This window comes from Hypoxylon fragiforme (genome assembly GCF_022984875.1).
Source record: "Hypoxylon fragiforme strain CBS 206.31 chromosome Unknown GGS25scaffold_5, whole genome shotgun sequence".
NCBI classification, from domain to species: domain Eukaryota; kingdom Fungi; phylum Ascomycota; class Sordariomycetes; order Xylariales; family Hypoxylaceae; genus Hypoxylon; species Hypoxylon fragiforme.
In genome coordinates this window covers 672,352-689,009 of record NW_026054760.1, presented here as the reverse complement: position 1 = coordinate 689,009, position 16,658 = coordinate 672,352, and the positions used below count along the sequence as shown (strand labels likewise).

General features: G+C 45.3%; 2 protein-coding genes and 1 non-coding gene across 3 annotated transcripts; all 3 read right to left on the bottom strand.

Annotated features, from left to right (window-relative positions):
* Window positions 1-287: 287 nt before the first annotated feature.
* GGS25DRAFT_489433 (Med5-domain-containing protein) lies at window positions 288-4,243 on the bottom strand. The gene is made up of 6 exons (XM_049260899.1): window positions 3,270-4,243; window positions 2,935-3,191; window positions 2,817-2,879; window positions 2,255-2,767; window positions 1,663-2,200; window positions 288-1,612 (listed from the first exon to the last, which is right to left on the bottom strand). The coding sequence occupies exons 1-6, from the start codon at window positions 3,970-3,972 to the stop codon at window positions 540-542; spliced, it is 3,147 nt and encodes a 1,048-aa protein (XP_049116397.1). The 5' UTR covers window positions 3,973-4,243; the 3' UTR covers window positions 288-539.
* Window positions 4,244-4,919: 676 nt separating this feature from the next.
* GGS25DRAFT_267295 (uncharacterized protein) lies at window positions 4,920-6,064 on the bottom strand. The gene has a single exon (XM_049257354.1). The coding sequence runs from the start codon at window positions 5,920-5,922 to the stop codon at window positions 5,164-5,166; it is 759 nt and encodes a 252-aa protein (XP_049116396.1). The 5' UTR covers window positions 5,923-6,064; the 3' UTR covers window positions 4,920-5,163.
* A 10,077-nt stretch (window positions 6,065-16,141) lies between these two features.
* On the bottom strand, window positions 16,142-16,229 carry GGS25DRAFT_t58. Its single transcript has one exon. It is a non-coding gene; the product is annotated as a tRNA-Arg (tRNA).
* Between the last annotated feature and the right edge of the window lie 429 nt (window positions 16,230-16,658).

The window sequence follows — 16,658 nt, the reverse complement described above, 5'->3', positions numbered from 1 at the left end:
TAACGAAGATCCGTGTATGTGGAGATGGCATTTTTATGTAAAGCGTTGTGGTTCGGACCGGTACGGTATAATGTATTAACCTTAGTTAGATCTCCCCCATAATAACTACCAAAAAACACAAATGGCACCTACAATTTGAGTAAGGTGAGCGGTGACGCCTCAATGGCCAAATACAGGGGTTATATTGCGTGCTCAAGCCCCTAGGTTAGTAGGTACCTAGTTAACATCATCCACGCCTACACTCAGTACACTGGGCCTGGAGCGTAGGTACATAAGATCTACGGAGACACGACAAAAACATCTAAAGTTGTAGTATAAGATTCAGGTAGGCAATAACATCTGCTATCTTCCGTTGGAGACATCACTTCAATGCCCCTCGAACGCAAGCGCACGAACCTCATCCAAAAGGAAATTTATAAATCCATGCAACCTGATTTCCTCTTGTGCATAAAACGCCTCGCTTGCCTACAAATAATCCGCAAATAAAATCAAGTCGATAACTATACGGATAATGCTTTCGCTTATAAGCGTGACTTCAACTAAGACATGTCCCAGCTATCTAGGAGATCAGCGCCACTTCCACCCGCGCCAAGGCCGCTGAATATATCATCACTGGCTCCGAAGTCAAGTCCGCCGTGGTGACTTGAGTCGCCCGGACCGCCGAGATGGCCCATATCATTACCACCACCTCCAAGGTCTAAGCCCATGCTTGCATCCTCAGCGCCTAGACCCTCGCTTTGAGCGGCGGCAGCTAACGCGTCTCCGAGTGCCGCTGCGCCTAAATTAGCGAGCTCGCCTTGTAGCATCGTCTCGGGCGGAGGCATAAGCATTTGTGCTTCAACCTTCCGGTAAAGGCGAACGACAATTTCGGCCATGGTCGGGTCCAACTTCTGCAATGCCTTGCAGTCTTCTGCTTCTGACTTGAGCGCCGCCCGGAGTGAGATCCGCAATTGTGGAGGTACTACGGGATGATTTGACGAGTCTATGAGAAGTGAAAGTTCAGGTGGTGCTGGCATGTTGGTTACGTCTGGAGCGCACACGAGGGCAGTAGCCACATCATGGGCGATACTTCCATTACCGGCTTCAGACTGTAGCTTCACCTCTTCCAAGATTATGTTTAATAGGCGTCTTGCGCCGAGCATCTTCAAAGCAGCTAAGATTTGCCGGTGCGTGTACGATGTAGGCATTACGTTCAAGCCTGGGTGCACACTCCACGCCACAAAGCCCTGTACCGTATGCCGAATGGATGCAGCAAACCCCCCATTAGCGGTAGTAGCCCATGCCTCTAGTTCGTTGCTAGCAGCACTAGCTGTTCTTCGTGAGAGTCGAATATTATCTCTCATTGCCTTGAGCAGAGGTTCTACAGTTTGGCACTTCGGGTCGAAGCGTTGATACGATCTCAAAGAGTACTCTAGTGGCGTCGCAATGATGTTCACCACAGAGGACAGCATCGTTTGCGCTTCACTGGAACCCTGTTTGGTCAGTAGGATCAACTCCAAAATCCTGATGATTGCTTTGTGTTCCGGCCCGTGGTTCAGTTCCGTCCACAGCTGATTAGACATGTGTATAGCTGCTGGCACAAGGGATGGGAGTAGGAATGTGTTGGCCAAATCTGATTTGATGTTAGCATCCCTATTAAGCGACTATTGCATGTTAACTTACATTCAACACCTGTTTTGAGGCTTTCTTCGTCGAGGTGACCTGTGCTAAACGCAAGAACAATGTTGTGGAATAGCGTGGGTACAAGTAGATAGAAGTCCTGTGGAGGACACGAAGACAACAATTCATCTGCCAATCCGCCGGATTCGGTATCAAAAAGACCATGTATCCAACCGTCAAGATGTCCTTTCTCTTGGTCTGTTAGTTCGTCAAACGGCTTGTTAGGCTGGCCAACACCCAGCAACTTGGCCACAAACGAGTCTGGTGACCGAATACCTAGATCCGTGGCAGAAAGATTGTAGCGGTAGGCAAACGCCAGCACCAGAAGAAGTACTGACCCAAACTCCTCATAGACAGGTTGGTATTCTCCTTGATCTTCCTCGTATCGCCAATTATCGAGTAGCTCACATAGAGGATGCAGCATGGTTATCGGTCTATCGAAGAGAAGCATCACATCTAGTGATAGTGGCTTCTTAGCCAGCTGACTGCAAAGAAGCTTCAGGGTCATCGTCTCCTTATTGTGACAAAGACGACCGATAACCTAACGAAATTCTTAACTTTCAGCCATTTTATGTGTTATGGGTTAGAAACTTACCTCCGCTAAAGCCTGGCATACCGCCCCAACGTTACCATCCATATTGTCCAATTCTCCAATCAATCGTTGGATCCTTTCAGGATCACTGGTACATTCCCTGACAAGCTTCTCTTTAGCGTACCGACCGTCCTGGGGTAAATTCTGATAGGTAATTTCCCCAAGTAATCCCTCGATGCTCGACTCCGGAATTAATTCATGTAGACAGCAAGCAAAACAAAAATCCTGCCGGACACTATCCGTAAAAGTGTTATTGTTATTTGTGTCATCAAACATGGCAGATAGGGTTGGAAAAGCGTTAGTATCAACCTGACTAAGTGCCTCAGTGATACAAAACTGGGCTGATAAAGGGGGATACATTGATGTTGCCAACGTTGCAAGAAGCAGCGGCAGCTTGTTGATCAGATATGACCGGAGGAGGTGTGTTGCCTGCTGGCCTTCGTTACGAAACACTGCATTCGCAAGGACGTCGAAGGAAGCCAATATCAGGTCAATAGTTGTCGATTGGATATCCCCCTTTCTGAGTTAGCATCCAGTCCTCAGAGTTATACTAGTCTCAACATACCTGATATCTGTTGTGAAGATAACTGAACAGGGCCGCATCATCTATCAGCGGCCGCCCGACAAGCTAGGCACGGTTAGTGGGCATTTTTCATGATAGAATAATAGCTTGATGGTCTTACAGCAGCATTTAAATATATATATAAGCCAGCTCGGGAGTTGATAATTGGCAACTCGTTTACGACAAAATTATCAAGGGCCATAGTTGATTCTATGTCATCCATTACAGGATTGGCGACATTTCTTTTCTTATCTGCCGGCTCAAATGAAGCGAGCGTCTCCGTACGAAATAGCTCCAACCTGCTAGCAATCTGCGATGCACTCTGGAGAATCGAGGGCACGAAGTGAGCCAGCCCTTCGGACAACGCTCTTCGCGCATCTACTTTTAGTTAGCTACGGTTGGTACTAATTTAGGTAGGTGCAAGATATTAAAAGCTTGTTACGCGAAAGGACGTACCTTTTGCTAATGGGCGGCCGAGAGCACTCAGGACAGCTTGATTCTCGCATATTCCCAAGAGGAGCATTACGAACGCAGCTCTCGCCGCCTCCATCTCGTCCCTAGATTGTGGGCTTTGTAGTTGACCCATGACATCTTGCGCAAATGCAGTTGACGCTGAAGTGAACAAGGCCATCCATTTGGCCATCAACTTGCATATCTCCAGGGCATCGCCAGGGTTCTGAATTCCAGTCCCTATTGCAACCGCTTTCGTAATGCGATAGAATATAACCTCTTCAGCGGCATAAGAGCTTCCCCATCTCAGTGACACGTCATCCTCCAAACTTTGCCGGGGTATGTTGACGACCTTTTCGGCTTGCGCGTGGGAAGTCGAGTATTTATACAAGGCCTTAAGTACAGAAGGGGTATCAATGAGCTTTCGTTGCGAAAGTACTTGAATGTAGCGCGGAATACGAGGATCGAGGGTTTCGTGGTTCGAAGGCTGCGGCCTCAGACAAAGGTCGGCAATGACCGCTGGGGGCAATGGATATTTCGAGTACAGCAGAGAGACATACGTGTCGAATGCTTCTGGAGCGAGCCGGGAGGAAATGCATCGACTTAAGAATTTAGCCCATTCTTCTTTGGATTCGAAATGGTCGTATGTAGGCGCATCTCCGAGTTCGAGGCCGCCGTCGATCATTATCATATCTACATCCATCTCCATCTCCACGTAATGTGGTTAGATTGGTTTCTAAACGACAGTCTCAGGCTTTGCATAGAATAATATGATATTGGCCGGCCTGTTCTAGAAATTCCTACCGCATGTTATATAAAGGTTGAGGATTGAGAATTGAACGTTGAAAGTTGATGGTTGTAAAAAAAAAAACACCAAGATTAACAAGGCTGAAATCTTTTAGACACTAAGTTACTACATGTAGGTACTGGCTTGAATAGCTGGAGAGCCTACAGTGTCAATAGGTAGATCTGTACCTAAGTAGGTGCGGTGTTGGCAATTGTAAATTGACGTCGGTAGTTACCTAGGTACCTAAGTAGGTACGCTTTTTAGCGACCTTTAGTGCTACTACCCTAGTAACTCTACCGACAGCTAAGCGAACCCCAACCTGTCGCTAATCCAGCCTACACTTGCTGCCAAGCCTAGGGGCTCAATCCAAGATAGGGCTAGGACCGTACCATTCTCAGGTTAGCTTCAAGAGCTTAGGCCATGTGATCTTCACCATATGTACGTTGTATGATCATTGATGCTCCAAAGTTTGGAGGTACAACATTGAATAGGTACCTAGGTATCCACAATATCCATAATGTATATAGGTGATCCCCCTATTTTCTTACCGCGACAGGCGATCTTCCCAGTTATTCGAGTTCAATATCCTCACAGAATTCAAAATAGGCTCTATACAAATACGTAATGTACTACACGGATTTCTAGATACGACATAGTAAGACTTTAACCCCTTGGGATTATTACTAGGTAGGTACCTTCCGTCATTTTGCCATCCTTGAAAATCCGCCGGCACCTTTCGGTTCGCCTATTCCAAACCCATCCCATCCCATCCCATCCCATCCCATCCCATATCCAATACCATCCTGTCCATCCCTTCGATACCTAATTATGAACCGCATTACAACACACCTCGACTAACCCATTGTCTCCCAACCCTTCGAATAAGTACTGTGAATTCAAGATATCTAGTTGAACCCCTTTGGTGAGGTGAAGTGAGGCGAGCTCAAAATCGTTAAGCCTGGCCACTTTCATGATGAACCGCATCTTGCCGGTTTAAGGAGAGAGAAAAAAGATCCGTTCTAGTACCCAGGCCTCGTACGCCCCAAATATGCATCCCCTTTCCCTAAGGCATGTAATGCAGTAAATTTGCAATGACGATGCCGCATGTATCGTTTATAGGCTTTCGCTCTTTATGAGGACTGCCATGTCTCTATCGACATCTGGTGAGCGTGGACCGACCATCCAGTCCTGCATTGCCAACCACTCACTCCAATTTGCTTCTGCGTTGACAATCTCCTCCTCTGTGACATTCTGCAGTGGTCGTAAGAAAGGGATGCTCTGGTCATCCATCATATCGTATTGGGACTTGACCTTGAGCCAGCCAGCACTCTTGGCTGCAAAAAGAAAGTTTCTTCGCTCGACTTCGTGAAGATGGCCTATGCCTGCAACCCAGTCATCTCCGAAAAATCCATGAAGCACGCCCGGAAGGTCCAAACCAGTTGCTACCAAGCGTCGAATGTACGGGGTCAGCGAAATGGACACAGGTGGATGGCTGGACATTGGAAGCTTCCCCGCTGCAATTGACGGAGAAGATGGTACAGCTGAAGGTGATCCAGGCGGCTTTGACGAGATGACTGGATTTCCAGGCGATTGGAACGGCAGTCGAATATTCACAAATGCGGCAACGGCCTGCACTGGCCCGCTATGCTGCGCGTGATCTAAGAAGTACCGCACACACGACTGAAATTGCGGGTACCACTCGAGGATGTCGAATTGGGATTCCTGAAATGGAAGAAAAGGCCCTGATGGATTTATCTCCGACGCCATCCCCCGTGCGCCAGACGATGAAGGCTGTGGAGGTGAGCGGGACTGAGACGGTTGGAAGGGCATTGGAAATCCAGGAGGTCCACCTCCTTGGGGACGAAATGCCATGCCGTCGAAGTTAAGCTAGCGAGTGTGTTGAATATATAGCCAGAGATTGTGACGGCCGCCTATTATTGCTGACGGCAAACCTCCTCAAAGTGTCTAATAACACTTGACTGGACCCTGAAGACGTCTAGATATACGGTAGCCAGTTTGTGAAAGCGACCGACAAGAAGGTGGGATATAGTATCAAGTAATAAGAAGGAGTGCGTACCAGTTAAGCATCGCAGATGCTCCACATCGAATTGACCCGTGGCACGCCAAGTGAGAAAGAGAGTTAGACTAAGGATGGGATGTTGAAACCGGCTTGGGAATGGCGGGTCAATGAAGGTTTTAATACCTCTCAGAAAGGTTGTAGCTTGTCTCTCTGCCCTTCTTCACCATTATCTTCTTCTGGACCAGTCCACTTCAAGTTAAGGGAGAAGGGGAAGTCTATAAGCAAGTCACTAATACTAGAAACCCAAGAGAAATAGTAACAAAAGGGGGGGGGGATGGCAATATTGAAAACAATAAAATAATTACTCCTTATGTGACTAGGTCACAAAGGTCACAGTAACCAGGCCTCGGCAGCTGAACCACGAGAACTACTTAGTATACTAGGTACCTAGGGGGGCCGCCACCTTGCGGCATGTAGTTTCGGTTCAACAGGATCTAGATGTAATCATTGTGGGGGGGCGATCACACTTGTGAGGCTTGGTACAGGGTTCTGCCAGTTACGAAGATGGATAGACGGATGAAATGAGAAATAGCCCGATAATAAAGTTACTATACCTACCTAGGGTAGAAAGACTGTGAAAAATGTAGCAATCAGCAGGTTCACTGCTTACAACTAGATTCCGATTCCGCTAGCATATTCACGAATATCAATTGAGGTATAGATATTTCCGATATGTGAATTTTTCGGTGGTTTTTCTTTTCCTTTCTTTTCTTTTTTTTTTTTTTTTTTTTTTTCCTCTCTGTATCTTTCCTTTCGACGGGAGCTGACCCAAAGCAGTATAGGGCGGCTCTGAAGTGATGACGCAAGAAATTGAGCTGTCGTCTTACGAATTCCGGGATTAGATTTAGAATGGAGGGTGAAGAGTTTAGGCGAAATTCAAATATGAAAACCAAACTACCTTGTAGTCTCGACTAGACGATCACTGGCTATCCAAAGTAGAGAAATGCAAGCTGGCGAAGAGGGCAACGATGCTGGCGATCTTTGGATACTTCAGCGTCAGATTGAAGAAACACGATGGCATCTAAGCATCAACGAGACACACAAACAGTAAGGTATGGGATGACGATGACGATGCTTATCGTGTTTATTGAAAAGATGAGGCTGCAAAAACAATCCATGCGGATGTTTGTGCATGGCATGGGCGGAAGACAGACCGTGACTTGCCTGGCGAGGCGTTCACTAAAGCTAAAGGGACTTAAAACGAACTAAAAGGGGGATCAAAACCCAAGAAGAGCATAGAGTTGAAAGTCAGGGTCTCTGCCGCATATGTAAATGTAGGTAATAAGTGATGTCCCTGTCGACTGTGTCGTCTGTTGTGCAGAGAAGGAAGAGATCGGAGCGACGAGCTAAAGCAAGCAGAAATCATTGGACAGGAGGCTTAGAATTCATACATACCTAGTAATTGGAAGTACTGGAAGTAAGGTTTGCGGCGACGGGGGACGGGGGTTGGTATGTTGCGAACGCCACCCTGGCAGCTGCCTGGTTGATCGGTACTATGTATTGTACAAATCGGGTCTAGGAAGTGTGTGGACAGTAAATCCACTATAGGTTTTATTACGTTAAATCTAAATAACTTTACCAGCTTTCAACTTTAAAATATGAAATTAATATATAAATATTCCTTGAAATTTTCTGAATTTAATGGTGTAAGTTTTATAAGTAGAACTTGCGTATTTGTAAGTATTTATTTAATTTAAAGACTTTTTTATTTTTTAATAAAATTAATTACGAAGATAATTCTTTTAATTTAACATGAAACTTAAAACAAAAAGTAGTTTTAATATCCTTAAAGTTTAAAGAGAAATATGTTAAAATTTCATAATTTTATCTATTTTATTAAGATTTAAAAGTTAATTTTTAAATATATATATAAATGAAATATTAAAACTTCACTTTCTTTATTTTATGATATTTCATTTTTTCTTATTTTTATATAGGCTTAGTAGAGCTTTAATATAATAAAAGTGAAAATAAAAAAAATTAAACGTACGTTTTCGTAAAGTTATAAATATTTTTCTTATAATTTCAACTTTTATATTATGTTTTCAAGCGTTGAAATAAAATATAAAATAAATCGATAAAATTTATTTGTTAAATCTCCTTATATATTTCGAAGCTAAATTAAATTAATCCATTTTTAATTTAATTCAAGAATTAAAACATAAGAAATAATAAAACGTTATAAATGATAAGCGTTTTAAAACTTTAAGTTTTTTAATAAAAATAACAAATACTAATATATCCTTTTCAACTTAAAGTATATGATTTTTTTACATTTTTTATTAAAAACTACGTAACTTAATTTAAGTAAAACCTTTGACTGCATTAAAATAAGTAAGGTTTTCGTAAAGTTATAAGTTTTATAAGTTATGTTGATGTTTTAGGTCCACTATTTTAGGTGTCCACACACTTCCTAGACCCCATTTGTACCATGTAACATATAAAGTAAGTAGGTACAGTACATGTGTTAAAGCACCCTTGCAGACTGCAATTACATGTATAAGGGGTGGGGGCGAAGAGAGCTTAAGGCCCTGTAACCGAGTAACAGGGACTTGAGCACTCGATATAAAACTCAAGTACAGTACAACGCCTATTATTAACCCCTGCCATTACGTGGAGTACCTGCACTTACACCTCACTGCTTGAGGTGCGGGTGCACTGCAGAGACAAAAAATGCAGCTGGGCAGCTTCCAACATTGACAAATCGAGCTTAAGGCCCTTAAGCATTATGCGCAGGTCCGTCCGGCCAAACTTGAAGTGACTTACCAATTTTCATCTAGTAGGTACATACTACCTAGTATGTAGTACCTACTATTAACTTGAGCATTTAGGGAACATTGAAGTTTCTAGCTTTCAATTGGAACTTTTGAAGGCCTCCGGCTAAGAGAAAAAAAAAATCATCGGTAATTAGGTACTTACTTCATTGAATCTAGTTAGGTCGGAAACAACATTCAAGAATCCGTATAACCCTGTATTGTACAATTGATTCATATTCACATGTTCAAGTCTAACATGATAGTACCTACATGATAGATAGTAGCACTACTATATGTACATCGTAGGTGCTCTGTAGGAAGGTACCTCCCAGTTCATACATACATACATACATACATACATACATACATACATACATACATGTATGTAGTATCTGCCGTGGTAAAGTATAATCAATCTTGAAACTTGAAGTACCTACTACCTAGTGTAGGGAAGGTACCAAGAAAAGCTTCCCTTCCAGAGTCCTGATGGACATACATGTACCCAGTAATTACTTACCTACATAGTACCTACCTAGGTATGTAACTCCTATTCTTACAATACATATGTACGTGTAAGTAAGACGCGTCTTACCTGGTCTCTGATCTGGCAGTCCTCTTTGCCTCCCGAGAATCTGTACCTCCCGTCAACGACCCCCCTTTTCCCTTCCTATCTGATCTGAGACAGGGCCGTTACCTCGATGTGTATGCATCCTACATCTACAAATATGTAATCCTTGGATTAACATCGACTGGCCTCTACTTGGATCCCGGCCACCGACCTACATACCAACCTACCAACCCGCCTCGTTCTCAAATGGAGTTAGGCGTACGCTAAATAACTGACTACCCTACCTCGGCAGGTATCTTCATCGCCTCTCGGAGGTTCCCGAGTTGATATCTTGAATTATATGAACTCAAATGAAAGGTTCGGCCAGAACGGCTGCAGGTTAAATCACGGGGATCATTGCCAAAGCCAAGCTGTCGGTAGTAAGCCATTTAGCGAACCACCTTAGCCTCAACTCCTTGGTCTAGATTCTGCAGTCGGTTCGGGTGTCCGATCGGCTGCGGAGCGGCATCAATTGGTCCCATAAAACTGACAGGCAGGGGGTTATTCGCCGCGCAATGCCCGTATTTTTATTTCTTTATCTACATCCAATACATACCTACCTGAGTTCCAAAATAGGTATTCAGTGCTATGTAGATGGGTACTAGGTACTTTTGTCTATCTACCTTACTATCTTCGTGGAAAGTCGCAGACCAATCATCAAGCAATGGGGCAAGATCATTCTATTTCTTCATCTCGGCCAAGATGGTTACCAATACGATGTGCTCTGGTAGGTCGGGAACGCCGGCAATGTCAAATCGGGGCCGACATAGCCAATGTATATATCCCTCCAATTTCCGTTTTCAAGCGCCACGCTGCGTCAAGAGAAAGCACAACACTCTTCTCTTCCCCCCTATCCCTCAAATTGTCAGCCACGGGCAATTTACTCAGATGACATCGACCAAGGGTTACATGCTTTTTAAATCAACACCTAGACCCTAAGACAATACTCGACAAAGCCGAAGATCGGTTTGTTGGATACATGTATGACGAATTCCAGTTATCCAAGTGCGTGATAAATGCTCGGCTCCTCTTCCACGACTATGGGATTGGTATCAAGTTGTGTACCCACATAATCTCTGTTAGGGCCACAGAGCCCCGAGCACAGCATCCTTATCGTTCCGGGATGTCGCAGCACCAAATCCCAGGCCGATGGGGCATCGGTGGTACAACCGGTATGTTGTACGTAGATGAGAATGATGGAGATAGATCCCGAGTAGTAAGTCCTCTAATCCGATCCCCATTTATCATATCCAGTCGAGAAGCTTAACCATGAAATAGCCTCAACTAGGGATTTGCTGTATGCATCTACTTTGCATGTGAGAGCTGTCGAGCTTACAATCCATGGATGTCAAACTTCCTAGTCCTGCAATGATAATCAACTACTATTTCGGTACATGTCGAGCTCATCTTATCCACTTGCGAACGCCACAGCCGAGCTGTCTAGGTTGAAAAGCAACTTGTATGCATGGGGGCGGCACAAAAAAACGATTCGACCAGATAAACCGCAGCACTTGAGGCTCGGGGCCTGAGATTGAGCTGAAAACGAGGCCAACCTGCCGCCGTGACTTTGCAAGCAACAAATGGCAATCATCCCTTCAATCTCTATTTACAACCCTGCATAACCCTCCACAGCATGTACCAGTACCCCGGATGATCGGTTATCATTTCCATGTAGAAATTGGGAAAGGCCAACACCAAGAGGGCCATATTCTATATTCAGACTATGTCATTTTTAGGTTGCGTCACTCTGATTGGTTCCACGACAATCATTATTTACCTAGTACATGGTCCATATATTCGCGATCCTCCTCTCATATTTAGGACTTGGCGTATTAGTTGCTTATTATTTTGGTTTGGTCCAGTTACCTCTACTTCGGGTTTTCGAACAGCCTCCAATATCGATTCGTATATTCTATAATATCCAGAGGGATCGCGGAACTGGGCGCGGTATAAACTGACAGGGGTAGCTTCGTACCTGACAATCCGAATACATCACGTTGGTAGCACAACAGATCGCCAGCGACAAAAACCGTTCACAGTATTGCACTGCGCATCTAAGACATAGAGGAACATATCGTGTAATCGCGGTTCGAAATCAATTATTCTGAGACCTAGCTATTATTTTGCAGAGCTTCTCACGGCTTTCCGCATGAACGAACGTGAACGTGAACAAACAAGACAACCGATTACGACTACAATAGCCCCTGAAGACAATACTTATCTTAAGGGGGCTGTGAAATCCGTTTAGGTCTGTCCGTCATTGGGGAACCATGGTGGATTACATGAATGTTTCCTGATTTACGCTAACGGGTTAGTCAAGCTTAGGTACTGGTCACAGTGACGAACAAATGCCGTCACGTTTACAGTAACTAGATGTATCTAGTATCTACCTTGCAATCATGTCCGTCTGTACATGTAATAAAAGCGTACCCGGTATGCTACTAGGTACTAGGTATGTTAGGGTACCAAGCTGCTAATCTAGGGTATTTGAAGCCTCGTGTTTCTGCGGGAGCTCCCATGCAGGGGACCCTTTTCCGGCATTCTCGCCATCATTCTCATTGGAACGATCTAGAGGGAGGTGGTTTGGGTAAGATATCGAGGCGTAGAGGATATCTAGTACCACGCCTCACTTTTCTCTGGTTAATGTTTCGGTGGGTTTTTTTTTCAATGATTGTCGACTCATGTCATGCGGCCCGAGTCCTTGGGTCCCCCATTCCCTCTGCGTCCCAGAAGTCTGGTTGTGATAGCACGACGTGATGCAGCTGCCTTTTGCCGTTGATCTAGTACGATCAGCTACCTTCCTGGGCATTAGATGTGCCCGATTATCCCTATGAAGAAAAAGCATTCAGTACCAGTTGGTTTGGTATTACGAAGCCATCTCCACGATATCCATCAGTATTGTTCCTACATACCAGATAAAAAAAAGTCCCGGCACCAACTTTGGTTGGCTATAAAGATTACCACATTTGACTCCAAAGGCGATAATTGGGTAAACAGTGTCGCCGGTTTTCTCTAAAGCCGGACTTGCATATGCCAATCAAACATGCATTCCCTCTTTACGGAATACTTTCCAGGCTATACCGATATATTTATTGCCCACGGAAAGGGACCGCAGAAGACATCCAATCCAATATCCATGAATCATCCCGGTGGGTACCAACTGGAGGCTCCTAGGGCACCGTAAGTTGACAAGATCAGCCAGCTGAAAGAGTTTCGAGCCCATGAAAGGGTGTATCAAATCAAAGCTCCGACTTCAGCTCTGCTTCTCAGTGGTACTGAACCAATGGTACATGAAGTATAGGTATCCATTGATGTTTCCTATCCCATCCAATTCACCAATCAGGGACCGTTGAATAGTGTTACCAGCAGGGGATGAAAATGGGAGCTCAATGGTCGACCAGGCAATTCCAGTCAATTTTTCTCTTCCCTACACCCTTCTTTACAGTACATACCGTCTACGTCGTGCGGCATACTGCATTCCTCCAACGGGACTAGAAGCCCGTATTCGCGATCAATGCAACATCGTCTTCTTCTACTCCTAGCACTCAGATTCTTCTGGGTGAGCGGCGCTCCGGCGGCAAGTGCGGTTCCCGCGATCTGGGTCTACTATCTATTCCCCCGATGATCGCGCACGGGGGTCAAGCAAACACGTCCGGGGTTATCGCCCATACAGGCGCGTCCAAGTTTTTGCCAGCCCTGCCATCATGCAACTCTTCGCTGTCGTCAGCCGCCACAACACGGGGGTCAAGCTTCTTTCTTTCCTCAAAAGGGGGGTGGATGAGGGTTATTTACCTTAATAAGGCTGTATTTAACTCCGACAGCGGGCACAAACAACCTTGGATTACCGGAGAACGGTTCAATGCGTGCACACACACGCGCGCGCACGCACATTGCACTTATTATAAGTAATTACCAAGGTACTACTAGCAGTAGGTAGGTAGGAAGTTACATCATTCCGTCGCATGGGGCATATCATGGTAATATCCCGCACTCCCGCCTTGCATATGATACCTACCTACCTACCTTATACATATACCGGTACTAGTGTTGGTATGTCGGTAGGTATGTATTGTACATATCTTACCATACCATTGATAGGTACGTACGTGCAAGTAGCCGTTCGACCCAGTAACGGGTAGCCCACGAGGTTACGATGTCGCAACCCGTCCTCCCTGCCTGACTGCCTAGCTATGTAGCTAGCTAGCTATCCTTGCTACATACACACTGCATACAGCAACCATCATTACCTCCTGCGAAGGGCCTGCTCCTTTCCAGACTTTGGAGAATGGCCCATTGGAGATATGTGGCGTCCGCATATGTCGTGACACCCAAACCCCTAGTTCCCCGGTGCGGCCTACCCTTGATTTGTTTCTTTTCATTTGGAGAAAAGAGGTTTTTTTTTTTGGTCTTGATTTTCTTTTTTTACTCTTTCCATGTCCGTAAAGTGATGTGATGCGCTGCGCTCTGATGCAGACCCGTCGGTCTGCGCAAGCTTTTGCCTTTTTTCCGCCTTTTTTTTGGTCCTGGATCGCCGGTTTTTACCTCCCCCCAGGACCTGGAAACGGTGATTGATCGTCTCCCTGTCTGTCCCTCTCTGCTGGGGTTTGTTTTTTTTGGGATGGCCTTTTGAAAACAATTGACGTTTTTGAAGAAAAAAAAAACAAACTGCGTCACAGATGGGTAGGGTTTCATTATTATTTCCGGAAACGAGTTTCATTGGGTACGCCAGCAGGGAAAGAAGAGGATGATGGAAAGATATCGAAAGTTTGAATAATCTGCAATGCGGGTAGATATTTTCGAATGCGTCTTGCATACATAGGTATGTACACTCTCGCTCACATCCATGCCTAAAAAAATATCCTATGTATGTAGGTAGGTAGGTATGTATCACCAACCTGCCAGCCTGCCGGCCTACCCAACTTTTTCACGGGTAAGGTACCTAGGTAGGTAGGTTAGTGAGGCTCGTTGAGCTCACCTTACACGACACTACATGAGACACACAACCTTTTTTGCCGCAGTGGATCGATCATGACAGATGCCAATGTGCGATGCTGCGCCAAAATGCAAAAATGCTGTCGGCATATAGTCGATTCTGTCTCGATGTTATGCATCATCCACATATCCATTTCATTTCCCTACCTACTCACATATTCATTCATGGCTGGGTACTAGGCATGTAGGTATGTATGTATTGTACCTCCGCAGCAAACCTCCTCCTCCACATGTCGGCATTTCGGGGAGCCGCCTCACTCAAGCTCGTAACCACCAACCCCAGGCAACGGACGGACTAGGAGCGGATAGGTGCTGCGCTGCGGATTTTGTTCCCACATCCAATTCGCGAAAGTGAGGATCCCCCCATCATGGCCATGATCATGTCGCGCGCGCGCGCGCAAGTCCCCACGCCGACGGGGGAGGGATTAATAAGCACTAAAGGCAAGGCAAACTGCAAATATCTTCGCTCTTTCGGTCCGTTGATCTCCTGGCGAAATACCGGTTTTCTTGGTTATTGGGCCTGCTTATTGTAGGTACCACACGACCGTCTCGGTACGCTTGAAATTACGATCACCCGAACTCCATATCCACCGCACACGACGCTTTTACGCGTATAGATATTAGATACCGATGCTTCGTTGTCAAGGCGGCAATGGAAAGTATGGCTGGCTGGGTAGGGTAGGTTGTTGGCACGAAGCCATCACAATCTCGCACGTTTCTTGTCGTTGAGGGGGAGCCCGTTCTATTCGTTGGACCGCGAAGATTGGTTGATTGGGCGGGCAGATGGATGGAGGGATGGATCTAGGTACCGTTCCCACGCCGGCCCTATTAATAAGGGATCTATCGATCTTGGTTAGGGTACAATCCATAGTTACAATATCGTGGGTTGGCCAGATGGGTTGGATCTATAAGGTACTAGCTTCGTCGCTAGCGCCTGGGAGGGTGCTTGATTAGCTTGGCCTCTTGGTTTGCTTGGTTGCTTGGTTGCTTATCGTGGTGGGTGTCCACATGGGTACTAGGTCGGTTTGGATAAGGATAGGATGACGACGGCTCTTGTTGTGTATAGGTTGAGATAGGGGCTACACGGCGGTATTGTTGGATAGGAGTGTTGAATGGATGGATGGAATTTCATGTGATAGGTATCTACCTACCTAAGTAGGTATGTTAGTAGATTGTCGGCTTTATCAAGCAAGTCTCCAGGTTTGATCTTGAAGATGCCAGGGGAGATTTGGCAAGCAAGAGTGTATAAGTCTGTTCACCTAAGTAGTATAGGCAGGACAATAATTATAGACAACAGACCTCCCATTACCAGACCAATTAACAGTTGACAGACTGCCATGCACAATTCTTAGTCATACGCAACAGCTGAGCAGACATCATGTCTACTCATTCGACATCTACGTAGACTTGTGGGGAGCTGCTGTGGTGATATCAATATGCAAGATAATCTGACTACTTACTAGGTACTTGATATCATTTGAATGTCGTGGAACAAGGAGGTTTACTATATGCAGGTACATACCTACATATACATATGTCAATATTAAAGGGGCTGGCTGTGGAAATGGTCGAACCAACAAGCAAAGAGTCAAAGACGGCATGAAGGCAAAAAGAAGAAGTAAACGTGAAAATAAAAGCATATTAAAAAAATTAAACAACCGCACCTGGGACTCGAACCCAGAATCTTCGGCTTATTGATCTCAGCAATAGAAGGCCGACGAGTTAACCATTTCTCTAGTGCGGCCATTTTTCTTTTCTTTTCTTTGTGCCTACTTCGCTTGGGGGGGAGCTGGTTGCAAGAGATGGGATAATTGGCAAATATAAAGGGAACACACACAGGGACACAGGGCTACAATGAGGTAGTGGCCTTTGTTTGTCAGGGACTGACTGCACCGCACCTGCGGCCAATCGAATGACATGACACTCTTGTCAGATATAAACTTCAATTGTCGGCAGGTACGATATGTCTATGGAAGGCGCGGCTTTGCTTTCTTGCTTCAAGGCTCAATGTTCCCTTCAATCGATGGGAGGACGTTATGTCCCTGATTGAGATAGGTACTTATAAGTTATTGTAATTGCTAGAAGGCTCCATGGCCCACCACTCCTTCCTCATTGATATGTCCGGGTACATGTGGATGTATTGAAGGAACAGTTAACGTGCTACAACTTTGAA